The sequence below is a fragment of the Acomys russatus genome, chromosome 20, assembly GCF_903995435.1.
Source record: "Acomys russatus chromosome 20, mAcoRus1.1, whole genome shotgun sequence".
NCBI lineage: Eukaryota > Metazoa > Chordata > Mammalia > Rodentia > Muridae > Acomys > Acomys russatus.
Window position 1 is genome coordinate 40,789,745 of NC_067156.1, and position 22,098 is coordinate 40,811,842.

The 22,098-nt window shown below is 43.3% G+C and overlaps 1 protein-coding gene and 1 non-coding gene across 2 annotated transcripts in view; one reads left to right on the plus strand and one right to left on the minus strand.

Annotated features, from left to right (window-relative positions):
• The window catches only part of Cep120 (centrosomal protein 120), a 66,228-nt gene extending 44,330 nt beyond the window's left edge, over positions 1-21,898 (minus strand). The window contains exons 1-7 of the mRNA XM_051163168.1: positions 21,826-21,898; positions 17,513-17,669; positions 15,638-15,752; positions 12,648-12,789; positions 8,443-8,591; positions 3,729-3,926; positions 275-502 (exon numbers count right to left, since the gene is read on the minus strand). Coding sequence (XP_051019125.1) covers positions 275-502; positions 3,729-3,926; positions 8,443-8,591; positions 12,648-12,789; positions 15,638-15,752; positions 17,513-17,669; positions 21,826-21,874 — 1,038 coding nt within the window. The 5' untranslated portion in view covers positions 21,875-21,898. The remainder of the gene's footprint in view (positions 1-274; positions 503-3,728; positions 3,927-8,442; positions 8,592-12,647; positions 12,790-15,637; positions 15,753-17,512; positions 17,670-21,825) is intronic.
• LOC127204819 (U2 spliceosomal RNA) lies at positions 13,335-13,525 on the plus strand. Its single transcript, XR_007832520.1, has one exon. It is a non-coding gene; the product is annotated as a U2 spliceosomal RNA (small nuclear RNA).
• Positions 21,899-22,098: the final 200 nt, after the last annotated feature.

Genomic DNA, 22,098 nt, shown 5'->3' on the forward strand with positions numbered 1-22,098 from the left:
TGGCACTGTAAATAGCCATGAATTGGGAGCAGGAAGACATGGTATCTACTACACGGTTTCCTGTCCCCAAGGCTAAGGCCCTACATACAATCACAAACTGCAAAGCGGAGTCCCTGGGCATTCTGAAGTTTATTCAGAAAGGAACTATGGTAAAATGCAGGGCACCAGTGAAAATGAATAAAATGATTGTATGCCAGGGAATTCTACAATGTTTCAACCTTTGTAATCATGAGCAACATTGGAGAACTGGCAAATTAAAACAGCCACCACCTGCCTGGGAATTGATGTCTTCTCTCTGCAGAGCCACTGACACTCCTACAGTCGGGGCTAGCTCCAGAGGAACAGGTGCAAGCTTCTGCTTGGCTCGGTTTGGCGGGTCAAGGGTAAAAGCTCCCTCAACTGTGACTGGATGCTTGTTAATTTCTGTACTGCCCTTCTTCAGTAATCCATTTAAAGGTATTTCGGTGCTGCCAAGTGACTGGTCTCCACAGCAGAGATGGATCTAATATGAAGGAAAAAAATCAAAACAGGGCATTACATTTCCCTGTTGCAGCATAGTTGTTCCCACTGTGATCCCTGAGACTGTGAATGTAACAACCCGTGGTTGAGACCTAACACACACTTTAACGCAAGAACTTTGTTTACTATAAACAGGTGGATAAGGTGAGGCTCAGCCAGCCCTAGCACACACCTTTAATCCAAGAGCTTTTGTACATAGGGTTTAATAAAATTAACCCTAGGTCAAGAGGCAGAGCAAGAAACCAGCTGACAGGGATGAAACAACAGGAGTGACTTTAGATTGACAGGCTCTTTAAAACTGTGTGTAGATGCCCCGAGGCGGGCTCTTGGGCTCTTTAGCTTTTAACTCTTTAGCTCTTTAGTGCTTCAGCTCCTTGGCCTGTGGCTTTTGGGCTTTAAGCTAGCAAGCCTTTGGCCTTGGGTTTCGGCCTTTTCCTCCTGGGCTGTGAGCTGAGCCTTTTGGGTCTTTTCCATCAGGACGTGAGCTGAGTAGGAAGGTCAGCTAGGTGCTTCCTCTGTCTTTCTGAGCTAGCAGGTGTTCACCCCAGCATCTAACTCATGAGTCTTAATTGGTAAAATTGAACAGTCAGGATTTTATTTAAAACAACATTTCTGGGGCTAGAGAGATGGCTCAGGTGTTAAGAGCACTGGGTGCTCTTCCAGAGGACCAAGGTTTAGTTCCCAGCACCCACATAGCAGCTCACAACTGTCTGTAATTCCAGCTCTAGGGGATCCAACATGTGGGTAAAGTGCCAATGCACATAAAATAATAATAAACAAAACATTTCCCCTTTTTTCCTAAATATCATAAACTTTTAACAAGTTATAAAATAGTTGACAGAATGAAAGTATGAATTGGGCTAACTCACTGACTTCTCACGTGACTGTCAACACTGGTGAAAAATCAGTTTACTAGTGACTCAGTTTTATTACCTTTTCCACTTCTTCAATCGCCAAGGACACTTAGATGTTACTGGCCATGTTTAGTGTCATAAATGAGCTGTGCTTACTTAATATTTTCCTATACTGCTTTGAATATACAAGTTGTATAATAAGTGTGAATTTAAATAGAATGAAATACATCAAGCACTTTTCTTTGTCATATTAATTATGCCGAGTTCTTTTGAAAAAGTCAGTGGGTCAGTCAGAGTTTGGATTTTAAAGCCACAAATAATTTTTATATTAATCACACAAACATACTTAGTATGTTCCTTTTTCTTTCCATCTTGCTTTCAGATTTTGTTTCTTAAACAGAATGTGAAACAGTAAGCCACTGGGAAAGAAGGCCTGATAGACAATGACAATCCAGCCAGAACTCAGTGTCAACATCCCTTAAAGATACCACACGCACACATGTAACTATTTTTTCCTTTACCATGTTCACGCCTTGGGAGAATGCATGAGAAGACAACAGGAAGTGACTACATAATATTCCTTTCACATGTGTAGCAGTTTCTCACTGCGTATGCAGAGCTGCTGCTGAACTGTGTGTAGCCCTCCTGACCTGCCTTCCAGCTGCTAGCGATACAGATGCATGCAACCCTAACCCTGTAATTCAGCAGTAAGGCTGCTGGAGGGGACATCTTTTGTGAACCCATTTTTTAGTTCTTATTGTGTGGTGTGTGTGTGTAGTTTATGCACACCTTTGTAACAGCCAGAGGGGAGCATCAGGGTCCACCTTCATCACTTTCCTCCATATTCTTTTGAGGCAGGGTCTTTCCCTGGATCTGCAGCTCATGTTTTGTGGTGAGGCTAGCAGCCAGCAGGCCCTGGTGATCATCCTGTCTCTGCCCACAATGGTCAAGGTTACTGGGTGTGAAACCACTAGCAGTGGATTACATGGGCGCTGAGACCCAAACGTGTATCTTCATGGCTGGGCAGCAAAGCAAATGCTTCTAGCACAGCCTAGCTAGATTAGTTCTTTACAAGACTAGAAATGAAGTCACTACTGGCCTGTTTATTGGTAGTTTGTGTGTGTGTTCGTGTGTGTGTGTGTGTGTGTGTGTGTCTGTGAGAGAGAGAGAGAGAGATAAGTGTTGAGGTCAGAAGACAGCTCCCTCCTTCCACCAATACGTGGGTTTCAGGGATCTTTTTTTTTTTTTTTCAGGTCTTTCCCACTGAGCAATCTCATCAGTACTTACATATAATACTTTTCATATGCTAGAAACGATACATTTTCATTCATTTATTCATTTTTAAACTTATTTGTATATTCTAAATTAAATATACACGAGCGCAGATGCCCAGAGTCTACAAGAAGACATGGGATCTTCACCAGCCTGGATTACAGGCAGCTGTGAGGCACCTGACATTAGTGCTGAGACTCTCTGGTCCTCTGTAGGGCAGTGTGCACTCCTAATCACTGGAGCATCTCTCCAGCTACCCAACAAACTACCTTCATAACTGTAATGTACTTTAGAAGCAGGTAGGTCAATCCTTTTGCTAAGGATATGATACAGAATAAAACTGAGAGTGCTTTTTCCCAAGTTTTAATATTTTATAAAGTCTATTGGGTTAAAAGCACTATCTGCTCTTCCAGAGGTCCTGGGATCAATGCTCAGCAACCTGATGGTGGCTCACAAGCATCTATAATGTGATCTGATGCCCTCTTCTGGCGCGCAGGTAAACATGCAGAGCACATAATAATAAATAATTAAATCCTTAAAAAAAAAAAAAGATTTCGTACCTCTTCTCACAAGCCCCCAAACACATCCTGACTGAGATTTCTTTGTGAAGAGCTATGTGGCTACACAGGCATCTCATTACATATTCATCTGATCACTTCTATTGACTCACTTCTACTGGTCTCCAAGTCTGTATCTAAACAGAATCCAACTGAAACATGTTTACAGAAGCACCTGTGGGCAGGCTTCATAAAAATGTATACTCTGCCTTGAAGAATGCAATCTATGTACTGACAGCTGCCACCTGCACTAACAATAAAGACAGCCTGTCTGTAGGCACAGGTCCAACATACGCCGATAGCCAATAGATCTATCTCTTCTTAGTAGCTGCTGGTAATGTGTTAACTTTAAAAATACGATGACGCAACTGTGATTCTGATGTCATCATGACTTTAATACCTAAATAACTAACAAGGCAAAACCATTTCTCCTATGGAAACACAATACAGGATAGGCATAACCTCAGCTTTCTGCTCAGTGCTATAAAAACATCTCCAGTAGGAAACACTTTGCAGAAACACTTACCTGCAGCCTAGAATGAAGAGCCAGGTATGCACGAAGTATCTCCACATTGCTGCGAATGTGAACAGATGCTCTCTCGGGCTCAAAGTTTGGGTTGATCAAGTCATTGAAAGGCTCATTTGTAACATCATTTCCCAGTAATGAATAGTAAAAAAAAAACTCAGGCTGCCTTTCTGGAAGCTTCATGGTACATGGAATTAACTAAACACGAAAGGAAAAAGAGTATCAGAACCCAAGGCACACCACATGTGACTGCTGCACTCTACAAATCTTCCAGAATGTTCACTGATTTCAAGTCTTAAAATTAACCATACAGAAAATTTAGAGCTCTGCCAAGTTACCCTGTTTTCTTCTTTCTGTTTAGTTAGTAGTTTCTTTTCGCAATGCTGCTCGGAGCAAAATTGAAAGTCTTACAAGTGTTAGGCAAGTCTTTACAACTGAGCTACAATGCCCACTTTTGGGTATTTTTTGAGATTTGATGTCATTCTATAATACAACTTGGTCTGAAACTCGAAACTGCCTTAGCCTCCTCCTGAGTGGTGGATTTTAGGCTTGTACCACGCTGCTTACATCTGTAACTACTCCCAAATTACTCATCTGGTTAATTTTTAAATGATTTATTTATTTTTATTTTATGTATGTGAGTGTTTTGCCTGCATGTATGTAAATTCGCCATTTGTAGTCAATGCCCGTGGAGGCCAGAAGATGGCAAAGAATTCCCTGGATTGGAATTACGTGCTGGAAACCAAACTCAGGTCCTACAAAAGAATTACAAGTGCTCTTAACAACTGACCCATTTCTTCAGCCCCTAATATTTTTTGGGGGTGGGGTAGACAGTCTCACTATGTAGTGCTGGCTGGTCTGGAACTTACTATGAAGACCAGGATAGCCTTGAACTAAGAGATCTGCTTATCTCTGCCTCCCTCACACTAGGATTAAAAACTTGTACCACCACATCCAGCTACCTAATTTGATTAAATTTTTTAATTTTAATTTTATTAATTTATTCAGATTATAACTCAATTGTTATCCCATCACTTGTATCCTCCCATTCCTCCCTTCCTCCCGTTTTCACCCTATTCCCCTCCCCTAGGTCTATGACTGAGAGGGACCTCCTCCCCCACTATATGGTCATAGGCTATCAAGTCTCATCTTGGTAGCCTGCTTATTCTTTCTTTGAGTGCCACCAGGCCTCCCCACCAAGGGGAGGTGGTCAAATATGGAGCACCAGAGTTCATGTCAAAGTCAGTCCCTGCTCTCCACGTAACTGTGGAGAATGTCCTGTCCATTGGGTAGGTCAGAGTAGGGGTTCAATGTTTACTATTGTTTTGTCATTGGTCAGTGCAATAGTTTGAGCACGCCCCGCTGTGCCCCAATCCACCTGTCAAGATGTTCTTGTTCTTCTTGTAGGTTTCTAGGACCCTCTGGGTCCTTATATTTCCCCATCTCCTATATTTCTCTTACCTAGAGTCTCAGTAGGATGTCCTCACATCTATCCCAATCTCCTGGTAAATGAAGACTTTCGTGGGACATGCCTTTTGGGCTAATGCCCAATTATAAGTAAGTATATACTGTGTGAATCTTTCTGCTTCTGGATCAAATATTCAAGTGACACCACATGCTGGCGAGGATGTGGAGAGAGAGGAACACTCCTTCATCGCTGGTGGGAATGCAAACTTGTACAACCACTTTGGAAATCTATCTGGCACTTTCTCAGAAAACTGGGAATAGGGCTTCCTCAAGACCCAGCTATTCCACTCCTTGGAATATACCCAGAAGATGCTCCACCATACAACAAGGACATATGCTCAACCATGTTCATAGCGGCCTTATTCATAATAGCCAAAACCTGGAAACAATCTAAATGTCTCTCAGTAGAAGAATGGATAAAGAAACTGTGGTACATTTACACTATGGAATACTACTCAGCTATTAAAAACAAGAAAATCACAAAATTTGTGGACAAATGGATGGGACTAGAAATGATCATGAGTGATTAAATTTTTTAAATGCTCAAAGAACTTGTGATGCAAGCTCGTAATTCAAGTACTTAAGAACGCAGGATGATCAAAAGGTCAAGGACATCCTCGACTGCAAGTGAGTTTGAGGCCAGCCTGGGCTACAAGAGACACTACCTAATTAATTTAACAAAAGAAAAGTCTGAAGAGACCAAAGACTTTGTTGTTTTCAGGCTGTCATTAGATTCAACATGAATGTGTGAAAGTTCATTTTGGAAGGAACCATGTATTTTAAATTAGGTCTTTCTTATTATCATATACTTTATCTCTGATCCTTATTCTAGCAAAAGGCTCCACTCCATAAATGAGAAAAGATTAAAATAAGAGTCTTAATTCAAGCCACTTAATAGATTAGCATGTTATTTTATGCCTTTTATTTAAAGACAGAAAAAGCAAACAAACAAAAAATTAATGTAAGACCAAAGCATTAGAGGCGGCACAATATACAGAAATATACTTCTTAGCTGCTGGCTTCATGGCAACATATGACTAAAAGATGGCATTTTTGTTTTTAAGATAGAAAACATCATCTTTTTTGTGTTTTATTTGTTTTAGTTTTCTGAGTCAAGGTCTCATGTAGCCCAGGCTGGTCTCAGCTTTGCTAGAGCCAAAGCTGTCCTCAATGAATTCTGCCTCAGCCTCCCAAGTGCTGGGATTACAGGCATGAGCCAATACACAAGATACAAACCATTTCTAACAGGCTCTGGATGGTCACTACAACACTGCTGAGCAGTCAGCTAGGAACACTTCTTGTCTCAACAGGAAATGGCTTAAATACAGTCAGGTATCATAGGTCATGCAGGTAATGACACACTGTTATGAAATTTAAGTAAAATGTTCTGCTAGGCTAAAAAAAGTTCTAATACAGGGCTGGAGAGATGGCTCAGTGGTTTAGAGTACTTACTGCTTTTCAGAGGACCCAGGTTCAATTTCCAGCACCCACATGATGGCTCACAACTATCCATAACTCCAATTGCAGGGAATCTGATGCCCTCTTCTGGCCTTTGTGGGTAGCAAGAACACAAATGGTGCACAGACATGCATATAGGCAAAACACTCATTTGTATGAAATAATCTAAAAATTTTCAAGGTTATAATATAGTTCATTCTTTAAAAAATTTCTAAAAATAACACCACTTATAATAACATCACAGCATTGGACATCTAATATTCAATAAATGTGCACTGATTATTTTAACCTACATTTTAATGTATTTATGTTCGAGAGGATTTTAGTATAAAGAACACTAATTCTGGAGTCAAATTCCAACAACTACTTCTCAGTCTAGCTATGAAACCGTGCGACAATGACTTAATTGTTCTACGCCTCCTTTTGTTTTAGTAATGTTGAAAGGACAGAGTAACATGCCATGACGCACCGCTCAGAGAGCTGGGTGATGGTCAGTAAGAACGGGACAATAAGCTGGGCGTGTTGGCACACACCTGTAATCCCAGCACTTAGGAGGCAGAGGCAGGCGGACCTCTGAGTTCGAGGCCAGCCTGGTCTACAAAGTGAGTCCAGGATAGCCAGACTACAAGAGAAACCCTGTCTCAAAAAACCAAAAAGAATGGGACAATATCTGAAGGAACATGTACTGGTCTGAACCTCAGATAAGTTTAGAGGAAGTATTTACTTTCTCTCATGATGAAAAAATGCTGTATTACTGTGGCTTTTATATATTTCATAGAACATTTAGCTTCTAAGTAATTCCTACTACAGGCCGAGAGTCTGCAGAAGCTCCTTAGCATCCTAGAATCCAGACTGCATTTCATTCAAAGCTCTGAAGCCTTTGAGAGGACAGTAAGGCTCACCATCAGGAGTGACCAGGCTGCCGCTCGTCTGTGCACTATTGTAGGAACCCTTCTCAGGAGCTGCTTGGCCTCTACAAAGGGACCATAGTTTATACTAGATGTTTTCTCCCTGCCTTTGACTAAGTGCTGAGAAGAAAACACCAAGTGCCTTAGTAGCACCCAAACAGAAACAATGCCACCAGTGAGCAGTCACATCCTCCTTTTTCCTGTTCCCAGATGTGGGAAGGTCACAGATCTGCCCCTTCCACCATACCTGCCATCGCTGCCATGTCTGCCTGTATCGATGGGCTCCTATCCCTCTGGACTGTTAGACCCAAATAAAGCCTTTCCTCTGTAAGTCGCCTTGCTCACAGTTTATCATAGCAATTAAACATGTAACAAAAGGATTGGATAGGAGAAGCTGAAGAAAATATGCTGATTTTTACGTTGTTCAGGGTGCCGGGTGTAAAAGTCCTCTGATTCTGACACAGAAACATTTTGTCTTCTCCTAGGTGACAACAGGCTAATGTTTGTAAGCATATACACAGTAAAATACAATCCCCGACCCAAATGTTCCTGACATTGCTAATTTCTTCAAAAGAGCAAATGTAGAAGTTCCTTGCATTACTCCTTATAGTGTTACATACACAAGTGCAAACACTGTTTACTGGTGCTTAGTCTCCTTAACTCTGAAATTAATTTAGTCTTTTGTTGCCAAGATACTGAAATGTACAACAAAAATGCTAACGTGAAAACATTTTTAAGGATTTTTATACTTATTTTCAGCAACGTGCATGAGGGTGTGTGCCTATGTGTGGGTGTGTCCATATGAGCACAAGTGCTCACAGAGGCCAGGCCTGATTTCAAAACTCTTTGAGAAAAATCATTAGTCTGAGGGAGTGACTCACCTGTTCCAACTGGGTAGCAAATGCTATGGTCACTGACAAAATAAAGGGGTCAGTACAGTGCTCGGCTGGCCCGATCTGATGGTAGCCTCCCTCTTCATTCAACACCGCAACAATGCCCCGCAGGTCCTCTCCAGGCAGGCTGGCAGGGACTGTACCGACAAAAACACAACTAGTTAGACTGTCAATCACATAAACTATTTTATTTTATTATTTTTGGATAGGATTTTGTTATATAGCCTTGCATGGTCCAGAATTTACTGTTACCCAATCTGCCCTAGAACTTACTACGTGGCCTAAGCTGGCCTTGAATAATTATCCTATCTCAGCTTCTTATGCGCTGGGATTGCAGGCCTTTGTCACAGTGCCTGGTCCATTCTAAGCACTTAAAAACTGATAAAAGATGGAAAAGGAAAAGGACAACACAAAACTAGAATTAGACAATAGTGCTGGGGGAATGCAGGAAAGTGGGCATTCCCAGTGTTTCTGTTAGGGTCCGGGTGATTTACTAAAGAAAGACCCCAAGGCAGTATGCAAAAGCAAAGAGCATTTTTATTCCAGCATGCTGGCATTGCCTCTCTCCTCTAGAGGGAGACCGTGAAATGAGCACGCAGGCTCGATTTACAGTCAGGGGAGATTTGTGACAAACTTTAATTGATTGGTCAGAATTGAGTCAGAGTATATGACAGGATTCAAGATTGGCTGCTTGTTTGGTTACTGGGGACTTTTTAAGTCATTGAAGTTTTGGCTCTTCCTCAGGAGGTGGCCTTTAGTTTGATCGGATAGGACCAGTTGTGTTCTTTACCAAGGCCATGAAGTAATAAAAACATGGTATCTGGTCATTTTGACCTGTAAGCTGATTGGCTGTCCATGGAAACTTGGCCTAGTTAGTCAGAATGAAAACCTGAAGCCTGTCATGGAGTTGGTCTAGTCAAGCAAACTGGGGTCTTTGGGGCGGGGTCTGAAGTTCCTGGGGAAGGGTCCCCTTACCACAACTAGCATGGATTCCAGCATGGCTTACAACAATCTGTGTACTCAGACCATGAGCAAGCAGTCCCTCTCCTGGAGTTCACCCCAAAGCACTGAGTTGATGTAACACTGGTGACAACAGCCTACGGGTAGGAGTAGCCACATAAGCCAGATGCCGCAACCCCAAGCCCAGGGCCATTTACTACCATGTCAGAAAACTGTAGTTTCTGCAGCCTCCATTTTTCCTTTCACAAAGCTTTTATGGGCTGCTGAAGATCAAATTAAACCCTGAAAGTAAAGCACTTAGCGATATTGGATACACTAAGCACTTTAACACAGGCAGCCACTGTGAGATAAGGCCAAGAGCTCAGGAGTTAAAAATAGTATCTATAATAGGTTTCTCCAGCTTGTGGCTCATGCTATAACCCCAACATTCAGACGCTGAGGCAGAAGAATTGCTATGAATTTATGGGCATGGACTACACAGTGAATACTATATCGCAAGACTATCTCAAAACAACAAAAAAATAAACAGAAAGCACAAGGCTCTTACAACCAAGGAAACAGCTGTAAGTATGGAAAGAAGGAAAATCTTACAACACAGAAAGGAATTAAGAGTGTCAATTTGAATATATGCTATATAATATTAAAAACATATGGATAAATGTATGCAAGCAGGTATATCTATGCTATAGTTCCTGTGTGTCTATTGCAAAATTCAGGAGCTAAAACGTAATAGTAATTGTGATGATGGTATTAAGATCCAAGTCTCAGGCTGGAGAGATGGTTAAGAGCATTGGCTGTTCTTGCAGAGGACCTGGGTTCAGTTCCCATCGCCCACATCACAACCATCTGTAACTCCACTTCTGGGGGATCCGATGATCACTTCTGAAAACTGGTGATATTCACACACATACATGCAGGCAAACTCTCACACACAGAAAAATAAACAAATCTAAAAAGGAAAAAAAGCAAGAGTCTTTATGAGGTGGAGAAGTCAAGACAGCTCTTTAAGAATGGGACTTGCAGCCAGGTGTGGTGGCGCATGCCTTTAGTCCCAGCACACGGAAGGCAGAGAGGCAGGCGGATCACTGTGAGTTTGAGGCCAGCCTGGTCTACAAAGTGACTACAGGACAGTCAAGGGTACATAGACCCTGCTTTGAAAAACCAAAACAAAACCAAAACAAAAGAAAAAGAATGGACTTGCTGTTTTGCTGTACTCACTAAGGGGCAGACAGAGGGAGTGCATTTCTTGCCTGTGGCCTTCTGTCATATGAAGAAAATCAGTAAAACACACATCTGATGCTGGTGTCTTCTCAGACTTCCAAGCCTCCAAGACACTTTTCTTCTTTATTCAATACTCAGTTCATTCTGTTATAGACTAAGACTATTTATGTATTCAAACATACGCATGTATGTATGTGCATGTAAACACATGTGCACACATTACATAACTGTCCACAAAATGGTTTTGAAAACAGTAAGGAAATATCAACTGACACACCTAGCACCTGGGCTTTTACTTCTAAACATTTTTAGAAAAAGGAAGTATCATTCCTTAGAGGAGTGACAGAACCAAGAAATGAAACATAGGAAATACCAGATAAAACCAGAATTATCTTCCTGTGCCAGAAACACTGGTATGACATGTGAGAGGCAAAGCCACACAGATAGCAAGGAAGATCAGTAGCTGTCTTAGTGCATTTTCTGTTACTGCATGACAATACTTGAGACTAGATAAGTTATAGAGAAAATATCTTACAGTTCTCACGGCAGGGAAGTCATGAGGAGCCTTGTTCAGTAAGACCCTTAGTAACAGGGACTCTTCAGGTCCTGAGGGAGTGCAGGACACATGACTTCAAAAACAGCCCCACTCTAATAATAACTAACCCACTCTCCTGGTAAAATAAGGTCCATTACTCCATGAACAGAATTAATATTCATAAAGGCAGAGCCCTGCAGCTCAGTCAGTTCTTAAAGGTTCCAACTGCAAATCCCATTAAGACTTTGGAAATTAAGTCCCCATCACATGAATTCTCTGGATGGACCTAAACTACAGCCAAGAACTATGGGAAGGGAAGGCTGAACAGGCAGAGCACAAGAGGTACCAAATGGTGACCGTCTTTTGAATGCAACTACATAGGGTACAAGGCATCACCCCAAGCAAAAACCACCGATTTAGCATACAGTTATTAAAACCCAAAAAAAGACAACACCAAAAGTGAAATCTGAACCGCAGAGATGGCTCATCAGTTAGGAGTACTGGCTGCTCTTGCAAAGGACCAGGGTTAGGTTCCCAGCATTCAGATGGCAACTCATAACTGTCTGGAACTTCTTCTAAGCCCCACCAGCACCAAGAACACGTGGAATATATAGACATACATGCAGACACACAGTGTGTGTGTGTGTGTGTGTGTGTGTGTGTGTGTGTGTTGTATACATTGAACTCTAAAATGCAGCCTGGACTTCTGGTGAGAATGCATCAATGATGTTTCATCAACTGCACCACCATCGAGGTGCTGAGTTGTAGTGGATGTGTAGTCTCTGTGAAGATACACAGAGGATATGGGGAGCGTTCTGTACCCTCCAGTTTTGCTATGATGCTGAAAGTGTTCGCTAAGTGTGCCAGGTGTTCTAGTGCATGGCTCTAATCTCAGCCCTCAGGTGCCAATGAGACTCTAATTCTAAATAAACGAATAAATAGTTTGAAAATGTACTTAAACTTTGTTAAGCCATAATTACACAGTAACATAATACATTGAGGACTTTCCTATACCAATCCTGGAAGGAAATGTTTTTTAAGTAACAATTTTTAAGATACAAAATTCTCTGTTCTAGAATATATCAAGTTAGGAAAACAAAAGCTTTCCCCAGTTCTAAGATTTCAGAGCTACTGTCTGTCAACAAGTGTTGCACACGCTACCTGGGTTCATAATCTTGTGTGTACCTGAAGCACTAGGTAAAGCAGCCTATAGGCCTGCACACAGCTCCTGAGACATCACCCTTCCTAAAGTGAGTGTACAAAGGACCTTGTGCAAGAAAGTCTTTATGAGAAGATGCACAAAACTGCATGCGCCAATGCACACCTCTACCCCAAACGGTCGACAAGCAGAGGCAGGGGGATTAGGAGTACCAGGCCAGTCTCAGCTACACAGTGAGGCCCAGACCAACCTGGTCACTTCAGACCCTACCTCAAAAAATAAAAATAAAATACCAACAATAACAACAACAACACCCACCTTTTCCATCCCGAGGCGGGGCTCCTTTTGCTTTAAAACTCTCCACCTGTGCCTTTGTGTCTGTTTCCAAAGTGATACTTATCTGTATCTCAGACTTGAATTTGGTGTATTTGTTGCTCAGCAACTGGTACCACTTGGGTGCCTAGATAACAAAACAGAAAGCACTATGAAATTTACAGGGACAAATTCTCAGAATGCTCTCTCTGGGGTTTTCACTTTTTCCCGTCATCCTTTTCAGTACTTTTCACCTCTTAGGAAAACAAGCCTGATGTATAGTGCGCAGCATTGATTCACAGCGCCCAAGAGGCAGAGGCAAGTCAACCTTTCAACGAGCTCCAGGCCACCCAAGGCTCCACAGTGACACCCTGTCTCAGAACACAACAAAGTTTCTTTCCACATTTTCTTCAAAAAAAAAAAAATCTTGATTGGGAAGCCATCAGCTAAGTGTCCCTCTGAGAAACACACTCAAGTGCTCAGACTGTCTTCTTTGTTCCCATCACTTTGCCAGGTAACTATCAGGGGAGAGACAATACACCGCCCTTCAGCCTCTGTCTGGTGTCATGGCACTCCTCAGTAATAAAAGCCCAATTAATCATCCTTTGCTTAGTGTTCTTAGACCTCTGCTTTCTCCTCTGTCTTGTTATGACACCTAAGAAAATGAAAACATTATGACTTGTGATAAGAACGGCATCATCTCGGCCTTTTGGCTAAGATCAAGTGTAGTATCTGTTCTTATCAGTTTAATATCTGATACGTCCTCTATCCGAGGACAATATATTAAATGGATTTCTGGAAGTAGGAGTTGGAATAGGAGCTTGCTCTGTCCACTCCACGCATTAACCGGGTATTGCAGGACCTCCAGGAACGGTGCACCCCCTCGGAGGACTCATTAAAAAAAAAAAAAAAAGAATGGCTCCCATAGGCTCCCATATTTGACTACTAAAGCACCAGGGAGTGGAACTGTTGCAAAGAATTAGAAGGATTAGGAGGTGTGACCTTTTTGGACTAGGGATAGCCTTAAAGGAAGTGTGTCACTGGAGGTAGGCTTTGATGTTTCAAAATCCCACACCAGATCCAGCTTCTTTCTCAGCCTTTGAATCAGGATGTCAGTCTCAACTACTTCTTCAGCACCAGGCTCACCATGCCTGCCATAGCTGCTGCCATGTTCCCCAACATGGTGATAACGAGCTAAGTCTATAAAACTGTAAGCAAGGCCCCGATTAAACGTTTTCCTTTATAAGAGTTGTCACAGTCTCTTTATAGCAACAGAACAGTGACCAAGACACTACTACTAAGTGGTATAAAATGTTAAGGAAAAGACACAATGAGTTCTGCATCATGAGCCACGTTCTGACAAGAAGGGCCTTCTCAGAGGATGTGGATAGACTAACCTACCTACCCACGCCAAGACAGCACCCTCAGAAATCCCAGCCCACACCAGCAAGAACACATGGCTCAAGCCAGGACAAAGTGCACCACAGGTGCAGGAACCAGTCAACAGGAGTGCCATTTCACACCAGTCAACAGGAGTGCCATTTCACACCAGTCAACAGGAGTGCCATTTCACACCAGTCAACAGGAGTGCCATTTCACACCTGTCAACAGGAGTGTCATTTCACACCTGTGTTCACATGTAAGCACACTTACTCAGACACACACAAATAATTTTTAAAGGCAAAGAAAGAATGGGGGAAAAAAAGAAAAACAATGAAAGAGATTGAGAGGACAATAATTTTAAAGTTAAAAAAATTATTTTTAAATGTAGCTGGACATTGTGGTGCATGCCTACATATGTAGCACTATGAGAAACCAAGCAAGGAGTTCAAGGCCAGCCTTGGTCCACATGCCTGTCTTTAAATGAGTTATTGTTGCAATGTACTATGAAAACCTTTAGGTTCTTTTTTTTTTTTAAGCTCCATATCATTATTGTGATAATAAAAGAAAGATAAGATTTACATGAGCCTGAAAGAGACACAATCAAAAAAAAAAACCTTAAGCCTGGTGGCACAAACCTATAATCTCAATGACCTGGGAGGTGAGGCCTACAAACTACAGAATTTTGAGGCCAGCAGGGGTAACTTAGTAAGACTGTCTCAAAAGAGAAGTAAAAGGAAAGGATGCAGCTCAGTGTAGGATGCAAGGCCAGCAGAAGGAGGCCGTAGGTTTAACCCTGAGACCTATGGCAGAGCCAGAAGCAACACCAATTGAAACATGCTCTGTGTTTTTATTACAGCAAAAAGCATTGTCTAGTTTAATACTTTTGGGGGGGGGGGCATCAGGGGTAGGGATCAAGACAAGGTTTCTGTGTGTAGGTCTGGCCAGAACTCCCTCTGAAGACAAGGCTGGTCTCAAGCTCACAGAGATCCACTTGCCTCTGCCTCCCACAACTGGGATTAAAGGTGTGTGTCACCACTGCCAGGCTGTTGCTGTTTTGAGAAGTTACAATGCCATGGGGAGTGAAATCCCACACAGCAGGCAGCACTCAGTGCTCCCAGGTACAGGGCAGAGGCCTCCGTGCTCACAGTACAAGGCAGAGCACCAGCATCAGGCTGCTGCTACTTCAAACTATCTCTAAAATCCATTTGTGTTGGCTTGACACAAATTTTTAAGTGTCAGATTTTAGGAGCTATTTTGGAGATGGCAAGGTCTTAGTATGTACTCCAGGCTTACCTCAAGCTTACAATCCTCCTGCCTCAGTCTTCCATGTGCTGGAAAGTATCAAGTCTCATGAGAAAGACTAGGGAAGGCAGACTATCGCTAGTCAGGATTTAGTAGACACGCCTGAGTAATTCAGCTACAACAATACACAACTAGGAAGCAAGAAGGCCAAGTAGGAAGTTATTAGGGCCAAGGTAAGAAGCAGTGGAGGCTTAGGGTGGAGCAGCAGCCATGAGTGTGCCATCTGGGGGCTGTGCTCTGCAACTGGCCCAGAATCCTCTTCTTTCCGTTCATCAACATCACAATAACTAACAAAGCCAAAAGGACAATACCTGCTTTGTTTCTTGAGCCGTTCTTAAGTCCAAAACAATGTAGCCTATGGTTTCCTTGGCAGAAGATAGAGGATCCAAGGCAAAACACTGGAGTTTGATAGGAGTTCGCTGTAACCTGCATGGGAAAAATAAGAGAGTCTTCTTACATTAAGCTTACTTTCTCTTAGTCTTAAGAAAATGTTATTATCCAGATTACATGATTGTTAGGCCAGCTATATCTAGTCTATATTTTCTTTTTTTCCTCACTTTGGTTTTTCAAGACAGGGTTTCTCTGTATAGACTTAGCTGTCCTGGCTTCACTTTGTAGAGATCCACCTGCCTCTGCCTCTCGGAGTGCTGGGGATTAAAGGCGTGCACCACCATGCCTGGCCCAAGTGATTCTTTAACAATAACTTTTTTTTTAATCTACTTATCTGTTTACCAACTAGGTCAATTTTTCCTATGCACCTGTGATATATCCAGTCCTCTGCAAGTCAGAAACTATCAAGAATGTTTAAAAATGACAACAAAAATTATTTTTATACAGTACTATCCCATATAAAAGATACGTACTGGCTTACAGAGTTCTTTGTAGCTAAAGAAGAAAACTTAAGAATTAAGCGTCATAAAAATCTAACTACTAAAATTTAGAATGCAACATTTCGCAGTGTCCTGTGTTGGCAGTAACTGGTACCGTGTGGCCTCTCTGTGCATCGGGGAAGCCCTATCCCAGCTCATGGACAGAGCTGAATAGACGCTGCTGCCACTTATCTCATGGAACCGTTATCAAAGTACTATCTCGCATGGTACTGAGACAGTTACAGCTCATAAGAGAGCTCAGCCCAAGCAGACACTCTGAATGCCAGTGAAAACCAACCCGTTAACATTTACTAAGAATTTAATAGCCCTTCAAATAAATCTATGTTCTAATCTAGCAATAAAAATTTTTTTTGTTTGTTTTGGTTTTTCGAGACAGGGTTGCTCTGTGTAGCCTTGGCTGTCCTGGACTCACTTTGTAGACCAGGCTGGCCTCGAACTCACAAGGATCCGCCTGCCTCTACCTCCCGAGTGCTGGGGCTAAAGGCATGCGCCACCACGCCCTGCCGGCAATAAGAATTCTTGAATTTTGTTAATTTTCTGTTCTGATTAGATTTAGTACTGAAGTGATCATGTGGGAGTTTTCAGAGTAGTAGATTCATTTTTTCTTTTCTTTTTTTCCTGAGACAGAGTTCTATGTACCCCAGGCTAGCCTTAAACTCCTCCACTTCTAGAGTAGTGGGATTAGAGGCAAACTGTACTATGTATGCCCAGCTCTTAGAAATATATTTTAAATCATTTAATAAATAAAAGTACTGTTGTTCTTGGCTGTTTCTAGTCATGAAGTTTATTAAAGATAAATGAGCATTCTAAGTCTTTGCGGTGGGAAGACTGACCCACTGTGGGTAATACCATTTCTCAGGCAGGGTACCGTGAACTGCATATGGTGAGCTGAGCACAAGCATGCATGCACCAACGCATCGCTGTCTGCTCTTGACAGCAGACGGGCTGTGACTAGCTGCTAGCTAGCTACTTCAAGCCCCTGCAACCCTGGCTTCCCTGCAATGAATGACGTGTGTAACCTGCGCTGTGGGCTACATCACTCAACCCTGGCCTCCACGCAATGACGACTTCTGTAACCTGCGCTGTGGGCTACATCACCCTTTCTCCCTGAAAGTGCCTTCATCAGGGCACTCTATCACAACAACAAGAAATGAAACTGAGAGAGACTCTGCCTCAAAAGCAAAACATGTGCACACGTGTACACACATACTCAAATATGATTGTCACCACAGTCAATAAGCTACACAACTTACTTTAAATGCTATAAAAAAGGACAAAGATGCCGACACAAATCACCTGTGCTGATGAAGAACCTTCCTGTCGATCTCCCAGGCTAACTCAGTAGCAAACTCAGGCTGGTCAGTGTGGTCAACGGGGTCAGTAGCCAACTGCTCTCCATCAAACTTTGCTTCCACCACAAGCATATGCTTTGGACGTTTGGGGAAATGGCGACCTAAAGAAAGAATACAAAAACATACAGAAATCAAGTAGGATCACTTAGTATATGTTTTAAATATAGATAAATGTTCCAGGTAGCTGACTTACACATTGCATAAACTATCTCACAAATGCATCTGCACTTACTTCCGTAACTGAAAGCCATAATTTAGCAATTATTGCTTCTCCAGCATTAATGTGAATATGAATCAAGGGGAGCCTGTTCAGAAAGAATAAAATGCATACTTGCCCTAAAAAGAAAACCAAGGGTCTAATGGAAAGAAAAGTTTCAAAACTGGGAGTAAGTAAAGTAAGAATCCCTAACAATTTTGCACTGAGGCAATTACTCTGGCTTTTCACTCTGGTGAGAGGGATTACAGAAAGGAGAAATTTAACCACTATTAAATAAACAGCCTCCCTCCCCTGCTAGTCACCCCATGAAATCTCCTTGGTTAGTAATTAAGTGGGTGGGAAGACGCAGAATTGTTGAGATGGTAGACACAGATAACCCAACACTTGCAAAGTGGAAACAAAGAGCCTGGATGATGAGACCCCGAAAAAAACAAAACCAGGGGCTCTCAGCAGAAGAAAGCTGAAAAGCAGCTGTACCATCTGGAGAGCATTGCCACAAGACACACCTGTGGCACTGCTGTGACCCAAGGCCTACCTCCTTCACAAGCCAGCCTGTGACACACAGGCTCCCCGCCAAAGAGAAAGGAAAACTGGAGTGCCTGGCGAAGATAAATATTACCAGGACTGCACCAATGAGGCACTGAAAGAATTGCCCAGGGAGCCGGGCGTGATGGCGCATGCCTTTAATCTCAGCACTCGGGAGGCAGAGGCAGGTGGATCCCAGTGAGTTCAAGGGCAGCCTCATCTACAAAGTGAGTCCAGGACAGCCAAGGCTACACAGAAAAACCCTGTCTCAAAAAAAAAAAAAAAAAAAAAAAAAAAAAAAAAAAAAAAGAAAGAAAGAAAGAAAGAATTGCCCAGGGATGGATTCCATGAGTAACATCCAGACTAAGAGAAGAAATTGTTGCAGCATTCAGTTCATCTTGAAGATTTCAAAAATCAGTCACAAAATGAAAGAAAAAATGTGATTGCAAGTGTAAAGATGTCAGCTGAGGGACTGGAGAAGTGGCTAAGGCCGTGCTTGCTGCTCAGTCCTGAGGTCTGGAGCTGGCAGGTGCAAGCCTGGCAGTTCCTATAACATCAGCTGTGAGACCCCAGGATTCCTGGGGTGTGCTGGCTCCTGGCTGCAGGAGAACAGGCAGAGCGGCTGAGGAATTTGGCTTCTGGTCTCTAAAGGCATGAACAGGTGTGCACACATGTGCATACACTCACACAGACACAAAAGTACACAAATAATCTAAAATGTCCTTTAACGATGCCAGCCTGAGGCTCTTATTTTAAACTCTGTGCTGATTAGGGTTTGCTGTTGTTTCGTTGTTTTTTTCCAACTTGTCATAAGGTCGAGTCATAGAGGAAGAGGAATCCTCAATTGAAAAAAATGCGTCCATCTGTGGGACACTTTCTTTTCTTATTTTTTTTTTTTTTTTTCTGAGACAGGGTTTCTCTGTGTAGCCTTGGTGTAGACCAGGCCAGCCTCCAACTCACAGCAATCCGCCTGCCTCTGCCTCCCAAGTGCTGAGATTATAGGTGTGTGCCACCATGGCCCGGAGGGACATTTTCTTGATTAATGATGTTATACTGGGCTATGATGTGTGCTGTGCCACCCCTGGGCAGGTGGTCCTGGACAGCACAATAGAAGCAGGCTGAGGACACCATGGGAAGCAAGGCAGTAAGCATCCCCGTCCATGGACTGTGCTTCAGTTCCTGCCTTGAGTTCATGCCGGATTTCCCTCAATGATGAACTGTGAGATAAAGCCTTTCCTCCCCGGGCTGACAATAAGAAGCCTTGTCTTTCTATTCTGGAACTTAGCACGCAGTGATTTTGCCCAATGTACAAATTCTGTTCCTTTTCATAAAGAACATTTCTAGAAACGTGGCTAAGACATTATGAGTAGCTCAATACAGCTAGAGTCCTGGGGACATACGAAACCTAACGGGTCATATTTGCTACTCTAAGAGGGTAGACGTTATCCCTTAGAACTCTAAAAGATTTTAAAACATCATCTACAAATCAGAAAGATTATTGCCAGGTGGTTCAGAGCAGTAGCTGGTTCTGGAAAGGAAGAACATGGTTAGAAAAGAGACTGAGATCATTACTACAGGCTGGGTGATAATGACGTCAGAAGGCAGGCGGGCGGGCAGGGCAGACTCGTCTCAGAGTGTGTATGTAGCACCAAGAATAAAATCGACAACACCTGGGGACTGTTTGGAAGATGGGGGCGGAAAGGGACGCGAGGGTGGTGATGAGTCCCAGGTACCCAGCTTGCATGCAAACACTACTAGAGCTGGGGCGAGGAGCCAGTCTTAGGTATGTTTGTGGTAGCAACCTAACTGACATCCCTGACGCCTGGTTCCCTTTCCTACACCGAACACAAGTGAAGTCCTTTCCTCTAGTTGGAACTACAGCCATCAACCCTTTTCTTAAAATAACAACTCTAAGCTCCTTGGCTTTCTTTCAAGGTCCTCAAAAGTGATTCACTCTAGTGCTCTCTGACCAAGCACACTATTCCTAAATACCCACCTTCCTCTTTAGACCTGTTCCACCCACCACGTTCATCCCTCTTACCATGGCTTATCTAGTCACCAGAAATGACTTTCTTCTCCCCCTGTCTGTGTCACGCTCAGGACAGAAGGCACTTTACAGTCTGTACCACGTTTTTATAGCAGTGCAGCCCTACACACAGTGCCCTGCACACTAACCTGCCCCTCCCAAGTAAACAGAGCCTTATATCATGGAAGGCGGAGAATCACAACTTTTTTTTTTTCATAGAGAAGGGTCCGGTTCTAAATTTAACAGCCCCTATGAACCAATTCGATTATTTCAGTCTTGTGGGGGTTTTGTTTATGTGTGTGTGTGTGTGTGTGTGTGTGTGTGTGTGATTTGTTTGTTGGGCAGGGGGGGGGGAGAGGTTGTGGCAGCAACTCACTAGCAGTCCAGGCTGGCCTTGATCTCAGAGATTAGCTTCGCCTCTGCCACCTGAGTGACGGGATGAAAGGCGTGAGCCGGCACTCCCTGCTCGGTCTTGTGTTTTTAAACAGTAAAGGAACAATTATTATTGTCTCTGTTATTTAATAGCATCTGATCAATTTCTTATTCCAAATCTCAGAAACTGTTTTTGCGCCGGTTTTTCTTCTCTCTCCTCAAACAATACCAGACTTCTCCCAAGGGGAGTGAAGTCAAACCAACGCCTGCGGTTAAAATCTCCAGATGACTCCCTAGTGCTGGTAACCTGTTCCAATTCACCAAACAACTCCACTTTGCCGCCATCAGCTAAACACACTGAACAGAAGCAACAACATTGGTTGAAAATATCTGAGAGCAAAGCAAGCCCCTTTTCCCACACCTTTAAGTGCTCTTTGCAGCCAGACCAGCCGCCCAGCCTTTGTCATCTGGTCCGTTCCTAATTAGCGTTAAGACCCACTTAAATGTTATCTCGAGAAAACATTCCCCAGAAAAGGTGGTCATCCCAGTTTGACACACAGCCCACTTTAATCTCTTAGCTTCTAGACCTAGAGCCACCTGCACTGCCAGCACAGCGCCTGACATTCAGCAAATCCCCCGATAACCAAATGTCACTCACTCAACAAACATGTATGGATCATTGAGTAGACCTTAACAGCCCCAGCAATACATCTGAAACGGAACGAAGCTTGTATGAAAAGTCAATGGCAAAGTTCTTACAAATGGCATCAGCGGGGACTTGCTGAACAGAACGTGCTTTGCAGGCACTTTTAGCTCATATATAAAAGCCATCGACAGGCTGGTTCGGATGGAAATCGTTTTTTTTCTACATTCTCTGGGGCTGCGGCTACTCACGCTAAATATCACTTATCCCTAATAGCACTCCCGTTCCCCGGAGAGATGTTTAAATCAATTGCCTAACAGACCTCGCTCCGCGCAACCGAACAAGTCTTTGGGGACCACAAAAGCAGAGATGACAGGGTCCGTGAGGTTAACAAAGCCTGGGTCACTCGTTACTCTGCAGAGGTTCGGGAAGCAGCAGTTTAAAAAAAAATAATAATACTACGAAGCCGCTCACCTTCGAGGATGGAGACGACGATGAGCAGCTGGTCGGGCTTGGAGACCATGGTTGCGGCGGCGGCGGCGGCGGTGGCGGGCGGGGGGGTCTGCAGGGAAGAAGCTGGGTGAGGCGAGCAGGCCGGACCCCCGTAGGCCTCGGAGGCTCCGCAGCGCCCGGCCTGGCTTCCCGAGCCGCAGACCAGGCCCTAACCCGTCCTTCCGCTTGGCTGCCCTGCCCCGCGGCCCAACAAGCCCGCCGCCCCCGGCACCTTTTGCCGCCGGCTAAGCCACT